The 19950-nt window shown below is 35.2% G+C and overlaps 1 protein-coding gene across 1 annotated transcript in view; it reads right to left on the minus strand.

The window, feature by feature from the left end:
- Positions 1–19950, minus strand: part of LOC107655744 (collagen alpha-1(XXIV) chain-like) — a 118736-nt gene that overhangs the window by 68531 nt on the left and 30255 nt on the right. Inside the window, exons 5-12 of the mRNA XM_016443317.1 lie at positions 11929–11982; positions 10866–10919; positions 10076–10129; positions 7563–7607; positions 5729–5782; positions 4261–4305; positions 3171–3224; positions 1763–1807 (exon numbers count right to left, since the gene is read on the minus strand). Of these exons, the coding sequence (XP_016298803.1) occupies positions 1763–1807; positions 3171–3224; positions 4261–4305; positions 5729–5782; positions 7563–7607; positions 10076–10129; positions 10866–10919; positions 11929–11982 (405 nt within the window). The remainder of the gene's footprint in view (positions 1–1762; positions 1808–3170; positions 3225–4260; positions 4306–5728; positions 5783–7562; positions 7608–10075; positions 10130–10865; positions 10920–11928; positions 11983–19950) is intronic.

Raw genomic sequence — 19950 nt, forward strand, 5'->3', positions numbered from 1 at the left:
CGGTTTGCAGTTCAGGAGAGCGTCTGCATGCTTGCTTGTGTCTTTGAGAGCCCAGGGGCCTCTGAACGTCTTCCAGCAAGCTTTCATCCGTGCTGGAGATGCCTGTGATTAATCATTCTGCTGCAGACAGCGGGCAGGAGCCCAGCTGGCACACTGGCACCGTTCCAGGCTTTCTCAGGACCAACACTTCCCAAAACTACACCAACATGAGCTGCTCTCCAGAGTTTAGAGAAGCTGAGAGTGACTTTCTGAGAATCTCTGAGAATCTGATCAATCGAGGAATGATTGATCAAATGTCTGAAGACTCCTGGTTAAAAACCAAAGACTTGTACAACTGTGCTCAACCAGTTTGACTTTTTAATGGCTGATGCTGATACCAATATCTATAGACTATCTATAGGATTATATAATAATAATAATAATAATAATAATAATAATAATAATAATAGTTATTAAAATTAAATAATTACAAATAATTAATTAACATTTAAAGAGATTTATTATTATTATTATTATTATATTAAAATAAGTTAAATATTGAAGATTAAATTATTATTATTATTACTAACCCTTATTATTAAATGAGTTTATGGTGAAAATAAGATGTACAAAAAATCTAAATTAACACCTATTTCACATAATATTTACTCAACATTCACAAGATGAAAATTTTAAAACAGAAAATGCACTACCAACATGAGCTGCTCTCCAGAGTTTAGAGAAGCTGAGAGTGACTTTCTGAGAATCTCTGAGAATCTGATCAATCGAGGAATGATTGATCAAATGTCTGAAGACTCCTGGTTAAAAACCAAAGACTTGTACAACTGTGCTCAACCAGTTTGACTTTTTAATGGCTGATGCTGATACCAATATCTATAGACTATCTATAGGATTATATAATAATAATAATAATAATAATAATAATAATAATAATAATAGTTATTATTATTTTTGATGTTGTTTAATAATATTTTTTATTTTTTTATTTTATGGTAGAGTATTATTATTATTATTATTATTATTATTATATAATTTAATGGTGGAAAATAACATGTATTTGTAACATGTACTTGCTGAACCTAAATGTTAAATATTTATAAATTAAATAATTACAAATAATTAATTAACATTTAAAGAGATTTATTATTATTATTATTATTATATTAAAATAAGTTAAATATTGAAGATTAAATTATTATTATTATTACTAACCCTTATTATTAAATGAGTTTATGGTGAAAATAAGATGTACAAAAAATCTAAATTAACACCTATTTCACATAATATTTACTCAACATTCACAAGATGAAAATTTTAAAACAGAAAATGCACTATTGCTGATAATCCTAAAGTACTGGCACATGCTAATCATAAAATATCCTGGTTCATCACTATTGCACAATAACTTACAGATTTGTTTACTGACTTGTATGTATACATTATATATATATATATATATATATATACACACACATACATACATATATTTTTACCACATGCACATCAGTCAGAATGACCCTCACAACCCCTTTAAGAAGTGTAGCAATGTTTCTGTACTAATGTAGACTTTTAAACATTGCATAACATCTTCCACCAGGATAATGCTGTCGCCTTTACAGCTGGACGGCAGATGACAAGAACAGATTCTTTGTTAATTTTCTTGCGTTTTCTTCAACCACAAGTAACTTCATCTGTTAAAAATATGCATCACTCATTTGCATAATATCCCCTGATGACAGCTTAAGAATGAGAGAGCGTTTACCTGTCTTCCTTTGGGACCCTTGATTCCCACAGGACCCGGAATTCCCTGGAACACATCAAGACGATAGCGGTTACCAAACGATCCGATCTGACACACATTGATCACACTGAGCCGGGGGGCTTCATCAATCTCGACGCTGTTGTCTTGTGTGTTTTCCAGCTCATGTCATTCATTTGGGAATTTAAGTCTGTCAAATCGCAGCAACTCTCAACACAATGCCTTAACAGCCCATGTGTGTTAGTCAGTCTAACATGTCCGGACGAAACCGCCATTATGCTGATATTAAAAGAATACTGATGGATATAAACAGCATCTGTGACCTGTGATCATTATGACTCATCCGTCATTATGTAAAATGAGTGAAACATGCTTTTACAGTAAGACATTTACAATGAAAGTCTATGGGGCAAGTGTACAGGAGCATAAATATACAGAATTATTCAGTAAAAATGCTTTAAATTTGAGCCATTAAATGTTTACAACATCCTTTTGTGGTAGAACTAGTTTTCTAGAATGAATAAAACTTAAATTTCAAAAATGTAAATGAAAAAATATTAACTTATTTTAGTTAACTAAAACTATTAAAAGAATTTCTATTAATTGAAATAATTGAAATAAATATTGAAATATACTGTAAATATTAGATTAAAAACTTTTTATTGAAAATGAAATTTCTTTTTTTTTCTATTATTATTATTATTATTAAAACCTATTTCAGTTAGTTGCCAGGGCAATATTTGTAGTTTTCATTTAGTTTAAGTATTAAAGCTATAAATAAATAAATAAATATTTACAAAATAATACAAATGAAAAAAGCACAGATTTAAAATTAAAATTAAACTGATAATTCAATATATTAAAAATAGAACTGTAGCTCAAACAGTAAAGCATGACGCTTGTAACGCCACAAACATGGGTTTGATTTGCATGGAATGCGTGAACATGGAAAACTTCAATGAAATGCAAGCTGATTTGGATAAAAGTGTCAAATGCATAAATGTTAATATAATTTCTGAGAGTGAAGTTTGCTGCATGTACTAAATCCCATTACAGATACCACTGAAACCAAGCGAAACTGACCAGGTTAAACGGGTTTTTTTCTGATCCTGACATGAGACAGAGTTGGTAAATGATCACACCTGTTTCATGTTAATATGAAATATTTCATCTAGTTGCAAATTTTAGCCACTTAATCACATTGCTGCATGCTGGCCTAATTGACATCAATTCTAAGTGCATTAGTGTAAACACACTTCTGTGATTGTACAAATTGACAGATGATTCAAAATGACTTCCTGTAGCAATCGACAGCATGTTACTTTGCTTCAGTTCATGCTAATGGAATCTGCTTGCATGGTATATGCATTAATGTAAAAATTATGATATATAATTATGCATTTGAACTCACTCTCTCTCCCTCCAGTCCTGGCGCTCCTGCAACTCCTGGAGGTCCGATGAAGCCCTGATACAGAAAAACAGACACGCGTCACCAATAGATCAAAACTACATACAGTACAATTTTTGAACTCCTCCTTCTACGTCTTTCATCAGATTGTCCCTTAAGTTTGGTCAGATAATCCTGATACCATGCTGGTCAAAAGTTGTGCTCTGATGTACATTTGCATATAATGCACTAAGAAATTCAATAACAACGAACAAAAGGCAAGGCCATATCTTTGAAATGCTTTGGCTTATTGGAACAAAAATTGGTGCAAGTCATTGCCTCCATGCCCTGATGATACTAGAGCATTTTAGAGACAGCGCCACCTACTGGACAAGAAAAACTGAATTTTTAATAAGCCATGAGCCTTAAATCTCCACCTCCACTATGATTGAACAAATCTACTTACGATATTTATACCATTGGTTTGTTTGGCAACATAACAGCAGCTTGCTGTATTTTGATTTCAAAATTACTTGCTGAAAACTTGAGTGATCTTATTTTCTCACCAGATTTATAACCTTGAACTACAAGATACAGGCTAATTTATCATCCTCATTTCATCAGCCACGTTTCAAAACTGTATATTGCTCTTAATCACAGTCATTTACAAGTAATGTACACATAATGCAGCTTACATCCTTCAATAATACATAGAACAATATGATCATGTCAGCATCAGGTTATGATATCCTCATTTTTTCCACGTTTAACGCACTGGACACAAATCATTCAGAGCAGCGTGTGAGCGATTGGCCGGTGTTTTTGTTTGCTGTAGGTGGACGGAGCACTATATATGCTGTTCTTCTTTCTTGTTAAGTGAGATCACATGTACTATCGGTCAAAGATGAAAGAAACAGCCCTCCTCCCTTCTCTGCACATTTCTGTGCCGCGGCACACTGCCAGATGTTGAAAGCAGTTTCTGAAACAAGCAACATCTCTTGAGATGCAGTAGTCAGATCTTGACTTCATGCAGCTCACTGATTCTTGAGTACTGGGACACAACAGGCTAGAGGACTGCAATAATAAAAGATTTTGAGACGACTGCTGTACGTACATTGACACCTTTAGGTCCAGGGTTTCCCTCCGGTCCTGCCAAACCCTGCAAGACAACATTATACACATTCACATACAAGACAAATACACACATCTTGAAACCTGCCAAAAAAAAAAAAAAACAACTCAAAATTATGACAAAGCCCCCCCCCCCCCCCCGGAAATTATACTTTGCATAAAGAAAAATACTGGGGAAAATTGGGGGAAAAAATGTGTGTGGTTTTTCTGAGATTCATTTTTATATGATGTATCTTACTCTTATAACACTGTTGATAAAGCAGATTTCAGCACAAAATAGAATGCAAATGTGACAAATGCTTGGAGTAACACTTTAGACTTTATGTTTAAAATTCTAATCAAATAACTGTGAACATTCCCTAAAGCAAATCTAGAATTAGATCATGCTGGAGATGAATGGAATACTGCCTTTCTAAAGATACTAAAAATGCTGCATATACACTATGAACAATATGCAAATACAGAGCACACTGCACAGAATAATGTATCCCACAATGCAATGCACTCAACCACCCATTTCATGTGTGATGAATGAACTGCGATATCATCCGTGATTCTCTTTTTTGACTCATTACATTATCAAACTGTCAAGAATTAAGAAACTTTTACAGCAAACTGCATCCCATCCCATCAATTTGGAGATTTTTTACTTTCATAACGTCTTCTTTCAGACTAGTGGAAAGAAAACATCTAAAACACAAGTGTTTATGTTACTGCACTTTATTTATTTGCGTCTGTAGATTTAAATTACAAATCATATCTTCAAAAGTTTTTTCCCCACTTCAGCAGCACTTACATACTCCAAACTTTACAGTTTTATTACATACTCCAAACTTTACATGTATATTCTGAAGATTTTTACTGAGGAGCTTGTTCATATATCATTTACACTGATTTGTATAACATTTTATTCCTAAAAACATGGTGAAAATGTATATTTTCTGGCTGTTGACGGTATTTTCTGATTTATGGATTGATAAAAAGAGATATTCATAATCCCCTCTATAAAAAACCCTTAACTCCAATGTCAACAAAATCAAACAAGAATGTTGAATCTGGCTTTATCCAATGTTCAGATTTATCTTCTGGAAATGTATGCAAATTAGTGCATAACATATCAGAAAACTTAGTACAAAACAATTTTCTTAATGTACTGTGATTGATCAGCTGGGGAAGTGTGGTGATATCTATTAGTTTCAATTTTTACCCTATTCACCTTGCCTTTAAATGTTTATGCAGTGTTAATCGTTGCATATTGTGTATTATTTCACATACTACTTTTAAAAATACTTGGCAACATACAGTATACTGCACAGTACATTCTAAACAGCTGCCTGATATTACATTTCAATTTAGAATCAAGTTTAATATTTCAAATTTAGGATCAAGATGAAGTAACACAGTATCAAAAAGCCTTTTTTGTTGTTCTTAGTGGATATTGGTCACTGCACCTGCCTGCCAGGGTAACCTGCCGCCCCAGATACGCCCGGCAATCCTGGCAAACCCTGAGGAGAAAAGAAAGAAAAACGTGAATGAGAGATGAGAGCGGCTGCCAGAGGACGAATAGAGCCACTATTGTTCCCTGTGGCATCTCTCTCTCAAAGCATCCACGGGCCGGAGCGGCTCTCCGCGGCCTGACCCTGGCTGAAGTCCAGACGGCGGCTCCTCTCCGCTGCACCACTCCAGCGCAGATCATCTTTGCATCAGATGACTGCATATAAAGACTGCGCTTTGTGACTGAATGAAACTTTCCATGGATTGAGTTCCAAACCTTCCGGACTCGGTTATTGAGGAGGTACAAAGGTACAACTCATAGATCTGTTTAATGCCATGTCAAACATGTAGGCAGGGATGGAAAGAGACTTAAAGCCGATTGTACAGGCAAAATATGTGCAACAGGATGGCTGCTATGTGAAAGGGAGATTAAATATAATGCAAAAACCTAACTTCAGGATGTTTGAAATTGATTTTCAGCTCCATCTATTGAGGACAATCTGATAGATGTTGACAAAAAATATGCATTTTGCATTTCATACATGCACTACATTAAAAAGGGACATCACTGTGAAACAGTATAAAAAATGTATCTGAATTATAAAAGAATCTATCTGAAGTATTGCTTTATTGCTTACAGGATCACTATTATACAGAAAACTGTCAAAGAATCTGCATAGTTCATTTAAAGGGGTCATATGATGCGATTTAAATTTTTCCTTTCTCTTTGGAGTGTTACAAGCTCTTGGTGCATAAAGAAGATCTGTAAAGTTGCAAAGACTAAAGTCTCAAATCCAAAGAGATATTCTTTATAAAAGTTAAGAGTCAGCCACGCCTACCTAAAACGTCTCGTTCTAACACGCCCCCACATATCTACGTCACTATCTGGGAAGATTTGCATAACGCCGCTCAAATGTTCACGCAAAGAAAGAAGGCGTAACTTTTATTCTCGCTGTAGTATTGTTGTTGCCGCCGTCGCCATGTCGTGAAGACACTGTGTGCTTCGTTGTGAAAGCCAAACTACTTTGTTTGGCCTTCCAAAAGAGGACGATATCTGCTTCATCATGCCTAGAGCTGATCCGTGCTGGTCGCTGAGGAAATACTTCAACTTCGCGCTGTCGATCGCCGGATCAGCTTTCACCGTGGACGAAGCGAAGTCCAGCCTGGGGTCATCACATGTGGTTGCCGCAGGCATCATCACAATATGGTAAGGGACGTAACATTTCCGTCACACGCTTGAGGAATTCGGTCAATCACAACGCACTGGATAGCTGGCCAATCAGAGCACACCTCGCTTTTTCAGACCGATGAGCTTTGTAAAAATTGACGCGTTTCAGAAAGGCGGGGCATAGAGGAGAAACAATAATGTACAGTATGTGGAAAATAATGTGTTTTTTGAACCTTAAACCGCATAAACACATTTAATTACACCAAATACACAAAATAATGTTCTTTTTAGCAGCATCATATGACCCCTTTAACAAATCATAGCTAGTGTTACACTAGTAATAATTCATGCAACGCTTGTTACTTAAAAATAGCTACTTAAGGTAATAAAGAATATTTGTTGAGTCCAATTTACGTCCAATTTACCGGTATGATTAGCAGTAATAATACTGATGATACTTCACTAAGCAAACATGACTAGTTAAATATGGCTTGGGATCTGACAAACTACAGCCTCAAAGCAGCTTCACGGACACTAACTGATTGAAGCAGTAGTTGAAAATATCAATGTGTGGACCTCACAAACAGACCGACATCCACCTGAGATGCGTTTCATCCGCTCACCTGTTCTCCGGGCAGACCTGCTGGTCCTGGATAGCCTTTGGGACCCTGCAGGTGAAAAAAAAATGAAAGCAGATTACAACCTTTTACAGAACACAAAGCAAAGAATTTTCTCATTTCCCTACAATGTTAAGAACAAGGAGAAACAGAGAGACTTGTACTTGACGTTCTATCTTTTCCACATTTCTGGGGATTTTGTTGCCTAAAGTCCCAGTGGCCTCAGATAAGACTAATAGCCCTTAAGAATTTCCCCAGAACTGTCAAAACCCTTTAAAGCTTTCCCCGTCTGACAGCTCCAGCTAGAGTCCATGAAAGAAAGACAAGTCACGACAGTGAGACGGGGAGGGGAGGTCAGAAAACCTCACCTCGAAACTTTTCTTGCGTGCTGGAACCGATCGGTGCCAAATTTACTGAAGCACAACAATGCAATCCTACATTCAGTTGTGCAAATATATCTTTGAGTTGAATATTTTGATATTCAGATGCCTGATTTGATAGAGGTTCTGACATCTGTTTGCCAGCAGGTGGCGCTGTGTGTTGGACCGAGCGGAGAGGCTCAAGTGTGGGCAATCCTCTGATTTGGAAAATTCCAGGCCTTCTGACGATGTATCAGAGGTCACTGTGATTTACGCCTGACCTGGTCTGGACCTGCAGGACTATTTCTGCTCAAGCTCTTTAAACATTTTACTGCAAAAGCTGAGTGCTCCAGATACTATAAAAACAGCATTTAAACGGATCGCTTCAGTTTAGCACACTCAAGATCAAAGACTCCGGCATTCGGCAGGAGCGAGGTGAGGTGGTTCAACAAGAAATGAAAGTCAAGACAATTACATCAATTCTACTACGGACTTTTCGCAATCAACTCCTGTTCTTGTTACCTCATTGAGTATTCAAGATGCACTGTATTCAAGATACTCACCCTGCACTGGCTTCCTGTTGATTTTAGAGTCCGATATAAAGTTTTGATAATGGTTTTTAAAGGTTTGCATGGCCTTGCTCCAGAGTACATTTCATGTCTGTTACAGCAGCACTGTGTTGCTAGACCTCTAAGATCATCACAGAGTTTGCTTTTACATGTTCCCAGATCACGGTTGAAAACCAAAGGTGATCGAGCCTTTTCTGTGGCAGCAGAATTTGGAATAGTCTCCCATGTGACTCATTAGACTGTTTTAAATCAATGTTGAACACACACCTTTATTCTGTGGCATACAGTTGCCCCTAGCTTTTGGGACATTGATCAGTGATGGATATTGTTGTGCATTGTGTCTGTTTGAGTAATTTTTAGACATGTAAAGCACTTTGGTCAACTGGTGTTGTTTTAAATGTGCTATATAAATAAATGTTGATTGATTGATTGAGTATCTTGTTTCACTCTGAAAATGTCACATTATAGAAGTAAAATCGATTGCTTTCACCTATGCAAGTAAACGAAATGTTGTGCAAGAAATGACTCAGTAGCTTTTAAGATTGATATCTCAGCCCACAGCTCAGATGGGTTGATAAAGCAAGAAACTTTCTTAATGAAACCTGGACGAACTTGATTTGGTCAGCTTATAAGTCTTTGGAGGCCACTTGTCTTTGGAGGCAAATCAATGACTTCTGTCATGACTTGATCTATCAACGGTTCTGGTTTCACCTCCAGATCCCTGTGGTTTTCCCACTCTCAGATGAATCAGGCCAGGATCCACAAACCTAACCATACAGATCTGCTTTTTATCACTTCCCGGGTTGTGACAACTGACCTTTCAAAACCAACTAAAAAAAGCCCCCACGCAATAGAAAAGAGCTCTTTCCAAAAAGGCCTCCATTTCCAAAGAAAACTCCACTTGGAGAACATTAATATTTTCTGAGAGTTAAGCCACACAAAAACAGTCTCAACTGGGCTCTTGGGATTGCAAGTGAAAATCCAATTACAATTGGCCACTGTTAGCAAAACGAGCTCTGGCCAACAATTTCTAGTCAAAACTGAAAGGACTTTACAAGGCCTTTGGTTCTCTTCACCTCGCAAACCAAAACAAGAGCTACTGAATATCCCTCATGATATCTCCCAACAAACTACCCTCACAAACTCAAGTCATAGACCTTGAATATTGCAAAAACACATTCTCTAGCTGAGTTACGTGAGTGAAGACTTGCGGCAGTTGCGCTTTTGAAGATGCAACATGGGACTGTTCATGTCACCCTGTAGAGTGCCTTTCCTCTAAAAGACGACCCTTGAACTCTGAGGGGTCTCATGTTCTAACAGGGGGCTCCCAGGTGATGGCGACTCCCCGAGCAAAGCTACGTCTTGAGAAGTGTGAACAGACTTTCGCCTGCCCCAAAAAAACCACACGGGGTCTTTATTCTGGTCCGTAACCCAATCCAGCCGCTGCTCAGAGGGGCCTTGCCGCCGCGTTGGCGGTAACAGATACTGTGTAACACTGTGGAGAATGAAACACTACATCTCACCAATACAAACAGCCCATAATTCAGCCGAAACGGGCTCTCCGGCAGTACAGTGGGAGAGAAGGACTTACCTTTGGACCTGCTTCACCTTTAGGACCCTGTGGACCCAGCCGTCCTCTTTCACCCTGAAATAATAAAAGAGAAGATACTCAGTGTTGTCCTTCATCACCTGAGGGTCATACCTGGATGATGAAAACAGCAGCAATTCTGCCATTGCTTACTCTTCGCCCTCACATTTCAAAGCTTTTCTTTCAGGGAAATCAAACAAACCGATATATCCGATATGCCGATATTTTTAAAATAATTTTGGCCGATAACCATTGCAAGCAAACTTGTTTGTTAAAACTAATAAACATTATTCAAGTTATTTTTTAATGAGACTACACTGAAAGCTTTGAAAATAAATATTATAATATCAATCTCTGCTGTTTTTTTCTTTTTACTTTTTCTTTCAGTTGCAGTTGAAACCTTAACATTTTATTTGTAGATTTAATATTAATAGATGATCTAAAGCAAAAAAAATAAACAATTATAGCTCCTTGTATTTGAGTTTTCATAATCCATTTGAAAAAAATATATTAAATATTAATGTATAAATCTGTATATATTAAATCATTAAATTTACAAGTGTCATGTTTGTGATTTTTATTCATGTAAGCTATAGCTTCTGACCTTTGAATAAAAACATACTCATGATTTTATGACATCAATTACTGCTTTATTTAATCAGAAACACAGTCTAAATGTTTATTTGTGTATTTTACTTTCATTTTATTAGAAGTAGGCCAACAGCGCCCCCTATGGAATTAAAACTCCGCCGAAACGGGCTCTCCGGCAGTACAGTGGGAGAGAAGGACTTACCTTTGGACCTGCTTCACCTTTAGGACCCTGTGGACCCAGCCGTCCTCTTTCACCCTGAAATAATAAAAGAGAAGATACTCAGTGTTGTCCTTCATCACCTGAGGGTCATACCTGGATGATGAAAACAGCAGCAATTCTGCCATTGCTTACTCTTCGCCCTCACATTTCAAAGCTTTTCTTTCAGGGAAATCAAACAAACCGATATATCCGATATGCCGATATTTTTAAAATAATTTTGGCCGATAACCATTGCAAGCAAACTTGTTTGTTAAAACTAATAAACATTATTCAAGTTATTTTTTAATGAGACTACACTGAAAGCTTTGAAAATAAATATTATAATATCAATCTCTGCTGTTTTTTTCTTTTTACTTTTTCTTTCAGTTGCAGTTGAAACCTTAACATTTTATTTGTAGATTTAATATTAATAGATGATCTAAAGCAAAAAAAATAAACAATTATAGCTCCTTGTATTTGAGTTTTCATAATCCATTTGAAAAAAATATATTAAATATTAATGTATAAATCTGTATATATTAAATCATTAAATTTACAAGTGTCATGTTTGTGATTTTTATTCATGTAAGCTATAGCTTCTGACCTTTGAAACAAAACAGTCTCGTGATTTTAATGGCATCAATTACTGCTTTATTCATTTAGAAACACAAGTATATTAATGCTATTTGTGTATTTTGCTTTTCATTTTATTACAAGTAGGCCTACAGTGCCCCCAAAGTAAATAAAAAACCTGACGAGACACGTTTTGATCGACATTTGAATTAAACATGTTGTCATTTTGGGAGCCCAGTTTTCCCAACCATTTTCACTGTCGAGTATTGCTTTAGTTCTGTTTTCCGTGCAACAAGAAAGTCCTACAGATTTGGAACAACATGAGGGTGAGTAAACTGACAATTATGTTAATTTATGGGTGAATGATCCCTTTAAAGGCCAGAAAACCAATGAGTGATTGCTGTAGTTTAACGTTTTAGGGCTGTAAATGCAAAGAAATCTCAAAGCACCCCGAGAGAAAAGATGCTGTAGTTCGTCTTTGTGGATCATTTACCTTATCACCTGCCGGCGCTTGACCCGGGGACAGTCCAGGATCACCTTTTGCTCCCTGGGACATAAATAAAGTGCACTATGTTAATTCAGTTAGACGTTCTACATGCCATAAAACGAGCTGTCAAAGGAAACTCAAAAGCATGTCTAAAATTCAGGAAGACATGCAAATCATGTTCGCCTGTGCTGACAGATTAAGGCAAGTGATAACGGTGGACCTGGAGAGATTTAAGAGGCAAAAGCTGCTTTCTACGTGTATGCAAATACACTAAACCTTAGAATAGAGTTCAACCTATTATATATTGGACCGTTGATATCTGAACCCATTTATTCAATACTTTATCAATCCATCCATCAATGCACCAATAATCATCGTCAATCATTTCATCCATCAATCATGTGCCGATCAACATGCATCATCCACCATTCACTGATTTATTCATTCAATCTAATTTTGTGGATTCAACCAACTGTGCAATATTGTGCTTTTGCACTACACAATACTTTTTAATTACATTTAAAATGCATCTAAATCCAAAGGGAGTCACTGGAAGTTCACTGGAAAAAAAGTCTCACGGCATGGACCACATTTAGCATGTCAATCAAACAACTCCAAATCCATTCAGGCCTGAGTGAGAGTTTTAATCCTTGACGGAAACACAATTGCTGCCAATCAACACTAGACAGCACGGATCTGACACCTGCAAAACGCCACTTCACTAAAGCAAACCCTGCCACGATCCGCTGACTTTAGACTGAAAAACCAAACGTCAACCGAGCAGACGAGCTGCATTCAGGTCTCGATAAAACATGTCACAGCCAAACCTCTCAAACCTGTGAAGCCCATCTCATCTCGCTCTCTATGTCATCCCTGAAGTCTTAATAAGGGATATGAAGCACAAAGCGCTCCAGCTCCGTCTTGTTTCTCCAGATCCCAGCAGACACATGACTCATCTGTGGGCAGCACTGAGATGCTTCACAGTTTCCACCATCGGGCTCAGATGGGCCCCCGGTGATGATATCTGCTGCCCACTCAGGTCATCTCTGAATGGACAGAGAGATGAACACTTTGTCCTAAAGCTTGATGGGAAAATCAGATTGGCGTATTTGGCACTTGTGAATATGAAGGTCAAGCGTTCAGATTAATGGGAAAGGAAAAAAAACACAATCTCTTTTGTTTCTCCGAGACAGCAAAATAGAGAGCAAAAGGAGTCCTCCAGCTTCTCAGATGTTTCTGTCTGGTCATTTCACATTCTGCAGATGTCCACAACAACATATAATATATAAATGCATCATTCATTCATTCATTCATTCAACATTCAAAGGCCCTGTGACGTTTAGTGATTTTGGCCTAGAAAAAAAGTAACAAATACATACATACATACATACATACATATATATTTTGATTTATGTGTTAATAAACATGTGTTTGAGTTAATTTATGTGATTACATTACATAAGTTTTTCAAACTATTAAATTGCATACATTTTTCAGAAATCACATTTTTATAATTATAAAATGTATATTAAAATTTTTATGAAATTACTTGACTTTTCCAGCTCTAGAAACAACTTGTAAAATAAAAAAAAATATTATTAATAATTTTATATCTATATATACTCTCAATATAATTAATAGTATTAATTTGCATGATTAGATTAAGTAACTTTTATTAAATTACATGAGTTTTGCAGGTCTTAAAATTACACTGTTAAATTAGAAAACCAGTTTATTCTTATTTTATTAATTTAATTGTTTAGATTACTTTTTTTTTTAAATTAAATTATGTGATTTTTCCAGGTCTAGAAATCACACTTTTATAATCAGAAAACTGTATATTCTTAAAAATGCTATTTTATCAATTCATGTAATAGTTTTTATTACATGACTTTTCAAGATCGAGAAAATAAAACTTTTAAAAGTGTATATTCTTTTTAAAAAGGAAATTTTATTAATTTATGTCATTAGAGTACATCATTTTTATTTAATTACATGACTTTTTCAGGTCTAGTAAACACACTTTTATAATGAGAAAAAAAAAACATTTTATTATTATTATTTTTAATTTACATTAGCCTTTTACATTACGTAATTCTTATTAGTTTATGTGACTTTTCCAGGCCTAAAAATCAGACTTTTAAAATAGGCATATTCTTTTTTTAAATGCAATTTTATTCATTTATGGTATTCGATTACATACTTTTTATTAAATGCTGTGACTTTTTCGGGTCTAGAAATCACACTTTCGTAATGAGAAAAATGTATATACATATATTTTTTAAATGCAATTATATTAATTTCCATGCTGATTACGTAATTCTATTACATTACTTGACTTTTCTAGGTCTAGAAATGACACTTTTAAAATTAGAAATAAAAGTATATTTTTATTATAATTTTTGTGATTAGAATACCTAATGTTTTATTAAATTAAATGTTCTAGAAAACACACTTCTATAAGTAGAAAATGTATATTATTTTTAAAAATGCAATTTTATTAATTTCCATGATTAGATTATGCAATGTTTATTAAATTACTTGACTTTTTCAGGTCTAGAAATCACACTTCCGTAATTAGATAAATGTATATTCTTTTTAATGCTATTTTATTAATTTACAGTTGTTGAGGGAGTGAATTCAAAATAAGAATTACGATCAAAAATATCTCAATTTTATTTGTTTTAGGTCATTTTAATGCTTGTTTTATTTAATTTTAAGTAACGTTAAATCATCTTGGTTGAGAAGCACAGCCTTAGGGCTTCAGAAGGAATCTCAATGTCTCAACCTGTGCTCAGATTCGACAATATAAAATATTGCATGTTAAAATAATAATGCAATTAAAATATTGTTCATCAAATTCACTTACAGTAAGATTAAATGAACTGCATTCAATATTTTTATTTCTCCAAATGAATTATTAATCAAGATACTTGTCTCTGGATTCTCCTGAGCTGTGAAAGAGCAGCATGAGTGATAAATCTCTGCTGTGGGAACCTCTGAGCTGTGATTAGTGGTGAGAGCGAGCGAGTGAAGCGCGTGTGAAAGCCGCAGACGTCTGCTGCGGTAAATAAAGCACATCCACACGGGTCTACGCTCAATACTAGCGGCCCGACAGGCTTTACGAGCCACATCATAACAAAACACACGGGGCTCCTGCGGAAGCGTCCAGTAAAGAGCTACACATGCTCAGTGCGACAGACGCACACGGAAACAGAGAGACAGAGACGTAACTATAGCTTAATAGGATAATAATTACAAAACTCAAACTGAAATTACAATACATTAAAAATATTTAGAGCTAAAGCCAATAACAAAACTACTAAAATTACAATGAATGAATGAACGGAACATATGAGAATACAAGCTGATTAAAATATTAATAGAAACTAAAACATCAATAAAAATAAATTTAAAAATCTTTTTAAAAACTAATGAAAATAACAAAAGCACATTGCAAAATTTCTAAAAATTAAACTAAAATTAAAATGAAAATTTGAAAAAGTTGATTCAAAATAACAATACAAATATAACAGAATTAAAAAATAAATAAAAACTTTAGAAATAGAAACATTTTAAAAGTAAACACTAAAAAATGATAAAAGCACATCAAATTACTAAAAATTAAGCCAAAGTTAAAATGAAAACCAAAAAATATCAAAACAAAAGCTGATTCAAAATATGAATTTCACACTAAAGCTAAAATAAAAATAAATGAAAAAATGAAATGTTGTTACAAAGAAAAAATTTAATAAAAGTGTCAAAAGTGCACAGCACAATTACAACAAAAAATGAAATAAATATTATGAATTTATGAAAAAATGAAAATGAAAAAAATAAAATTACAATAAAAAATTACAAAATTAAAATTAATAAAATGAAAACTGAACATATGAATATAAAAGCAAAGTCAAAATATGAAAACTAAAAACTACTAAAAACTAAAGCTGAATTAAATATATGAAAACTATCTAGAAATGTTTTAAAAGCATATAATCATCATGGTGCTGAAGATTTCCACTGACACACGTCTCATCACTGTGACAGATGTGTTTGTCTGCTTTTTCCACTGCTGGAAAAACTGCACAGGTTCATCACCTTTCAGGACACACCTGCGTCCTGATGTTCCACACACACACACACACACACACACACACATACTCAGACACTCTCTCTCTCTCACACACACTCTCTCTCTCTCTCTCTCTCTCACACACACACACACAGGTTATGTCACAGGTTCAGTCCAGCTGAGTTTATCATCTTTATCAAGAGCACAGGGGTGAAAAGTCACGGATGAACCCTTGAGGAGTTTGAACTTGCAACCTTTCAGCCACCAGAGCAGGGCTGCATTTCTCAAAAGCATCGTGAGCCTAAGTACATCATCGACCCGTTGCCACCAATGGAGCTCTGATCGACTTAGGCTTACAATGCTTTTGGGAAACACAGCCCAGATCTTTAACCACACCAGCCTTATTCTCACTAACAAGAGCTGTATTTCCTTCCAACCGGGTTTGAAACGAACACCTGCTAACCCAGGACTGCGTGACTTTCATTAGCATTATCTGACACCTTTGAAGAGAGAACAGGTTGGTTTTTTGAATGGATATCAACTCTGCGCTGTTCACTATGAATACATCAACGCAACCTTTGACCTCTATGAAATCAGCGCAACATGACACAAGTTTGACTGAAGGCCGACCTCTCTGACATCACAAACACATCACTCTACCGTTAACAAGCCATGCATTTCACCACATCTACAACAGGGTTATTAATCAAACTAAAACCACAAAAAAAAAAAACTATTTTAATGTGTGAAAAACAAAACATTTCAGCTACTTGTCAAGGTCAAATTTCTCATTTACATTTAGTTAACCCTAAGTACTAAAATAATTAAAACTAAAACTAAAGTTAAAGTGAAAACAGAAAAATATAAAAATAAAATCTTTATATAAAAAATAAAATGTTTATAAAACTAAAAATTAAAAATATAAACAAAAACTAAAATAGTATATCAATTATGCTAAATAAATAAAAATGACATATAAATGACAAAAAAATGAACTAAAATGATAAAAACATACAACAACATTACCAAAGTTTTTACGTCAACAAAAACTATAATAATATATCAGTGACACCAAAAAACACTGATCTAAAGTAGCTTGTTAAGAATGTTAAATGAAAATTAAAAATTAAATGTTAAAAATTAAAAATTAAATGTTAATTAAAAGTGTTCATAAAAATACACCTGCTGCTCTGGGAACCACTGAAACTGAAAAATGTATTAAAAATATATATATATATAAAAAAAAGCTTATTCAAAATATTAATGAAAACCTAAAACAATTTTTTTTTTTTTTAAGCAAAAGCTACTAAACATTACAAAAGCATATAAAATTACAAAAAAACTAAAACAAAACAAAACAAAATTACAATAAAAAAAACTGAAAATAGGAAAATAAAAGCTGACTGAAAGCACTAATAAAAACTAATTAAAAAGTGTAAATAAAGGTGCTGCTCTGGGAATCTCTGCAATGACGTCCATTTATTGGAGGTCGAAGTGAGTTCATCTGTTAAACCTGCAGCTCTCGCCTCCACCAGGTGTGCTTTACATTTCTCCATGTTCTGACCCATGGATTCTCACACACACACACACACACACACACACACTAAAACACACACACACACACACACAGCATCCCAAACATGCTCAATGGGTGACATGGCCGGTGAGTATGCTGGCCATGCAAGAACTGGGATGTTTTCAGCTTCCAGGAAATGTGTACAGATCCTTGCAACCAGGGGCAGACTTACCCATTAGGCAAAGGTAGGCGACCGCCTTGGGCCCCCAAAAGCAAGGGCCCCCTAAAATGCTTTTCATATAGGATTTGCGCATTAAGTGCTGACACATGCGAACAGTTGCTGTTTACGGTGTTTATTACCACGACAACCGTCCGAGTCAGTGGCGCCTGCAGGTGTACGGCTGTATGCACTGTGAGTACCACGAGCACTCAGACTGACCTCAGATTTGCCCCGCAAACATTTCAGCAGTTATTATAGGCCTGTGTGTCTGTGTGTATTTCTGTCGACTGAACCAGTCATGCCATTAATTATGAATTTATGTCTTTTGCATGCCAAAGTCAATTTCTGCATAGAAATATTACACCAAATAGAAGCAGAAAATCGTGCAATACGCACTTTCATGAGATCGGGTTAGCCTACAACAATGAATTTGTTGGCTATTTTACAAATGGGAATACACCGAATTCATGACAATGTTTTACATTCAACCTACCTTGTAACATTTAGAGTTAAAAGTACTTTAAAAGCACCTGGAATGTAATAAAGGAATGTAATAAAGTCATTTTAAAGCTGTTTTAAAGCATTTGCCGCATGGATAAAAAATAGGCTAATAAATAATTCACATATCAGACAAAATTGCGTTGCAGCAAATCCTTTACATTTTAAGGTATTCAGAACAGAGCAACATAAAAATCAGAAAGGTCTGTTTTAGGCTTTTCCTTATTGTTATATTTTAGACACATCCATCAATTATGGTGATGAAATGACTCGCCACCTCCTCATTGGATGTGCCTTTAGAGAGAAATGCATGGATTATATAATGAATACAAATGAATTATTTCATTTTAAAGTATGAATTTAAAGCTTTCTATAGGCTATATTTTTATCATGTCCGAGGCAATTCGCTGAGTTTGGGTTCATCATTGTGATGCGCTCCTGTTCAAGACCGAGACGGCAGAAAGCGTTTGTTTTCTTTATTTTATAAAAGCACAAAGTTTTGTTGATATTGTGAGTGCACACAAATAAAACTAGACCCTTTACAGTTTAGAATGATGTATTACTCTTACCTTTATGAGTAAAAATGACTGCGTATTTTAAGTTGTTTCCACTGTTAGAAAAAAATGCAAGTGAGGGCGCTGGCGCCTCCGTGTGCTGCAGAGCTTCAGCTTCCACTCTCCGCACAAACGATTGGATATGTGTCTAACAGCGCACATTTATATAGGTTAAACCTTTAAACTAACATTGTGATATGCTTGAACTGTTTTATATATAGATTTTATTTTAGGCAAGCCGTGATGATTTGAGAAGGCTAAATTGATCAAACATAGGCTATGATCAACTCACTTTCTGCCGCTGGCCGCTTGGTCCTTACTTAAAAAAAAAAATGCTCCAAACGTTTTTCTAAATTTACTTTATAAAAAAACAAAACAAAATAATAAAAACTGAACTATTTTAATACCTGAAACAGTGGTATAAGCTTTTTTTGGGAAAAGGGGAAAAAAGACGGGCTAGGGCCTATATTTGAGGCCCGTGCAGGGCTCTAATATGTTTGCCAAAATGAAGCTTCATGAGATGCAACTCTAAGCTATTTTAGAGAACTGGTTGATCATTGGTTGATCTAACGCTTTACATTTCCCTTCATTAGTGAAATTCAAGATTCACCTGATGCACTTCATCAGCTCAGGACACACCACGTCATCCAACACTGTTTTTTTCTCATCTGTGAGCATGCTCTTGATATATGTATTTAAAACGTGTGACGCATTCGTTCTGCTCTCACTGATCATTTGGCACCTCTGGTCCGAGTTGAACGTGCTTTTTGTGTACCCTGCTTGAAGGAGATGAAAATATTATGCTGAAGCTGAAGCTGTAATTAAATATTGAGAAACAGTGTGTATCATATGCTTATAATTGTTTTAAATGCCGCTTACTCATGTATGAGAAGGAACCAAGTAGAGGACACAGTTACTTTTTTGGTTGATATAATGTGTGTAAATGTATAATTGCCTTTTCATTATTTTTTCAGTTTTATTTAAATTTGTAGTTAAAATAACTAAAATAAATGTATTTTAAAGTTTAGAATTACACAGCCTTTGCACACAGGCTTACGCTGGTAACTCATCAGTGGACTTTCCTCCTCAATATAGGCTATATTTTTCTCACACTTTTCTCATTCTATATTTCTGACGTTCCAAAAGCGCCTCCTGCTGGCAGAGAATG

Source organism: Sinocyclocheilus anshuiensis, unplaced genomic scaffold (genome assembly GCF_001515605.1).
Source record: "Sinocyclocheilus anshuiensis isolate Anshui unplaced genomic scaffold, SAMN03320099.WGS_v1.1 scaffold1297, whole genome shotgun sequence".
Lineage (NCBI taxonomy): Eukaryota > Metazoa > Chordata > Actinopteri > Cypriniformes > Cyprinidae > Sinocyclocheilus > Sinocyclocheilus anshuiensis.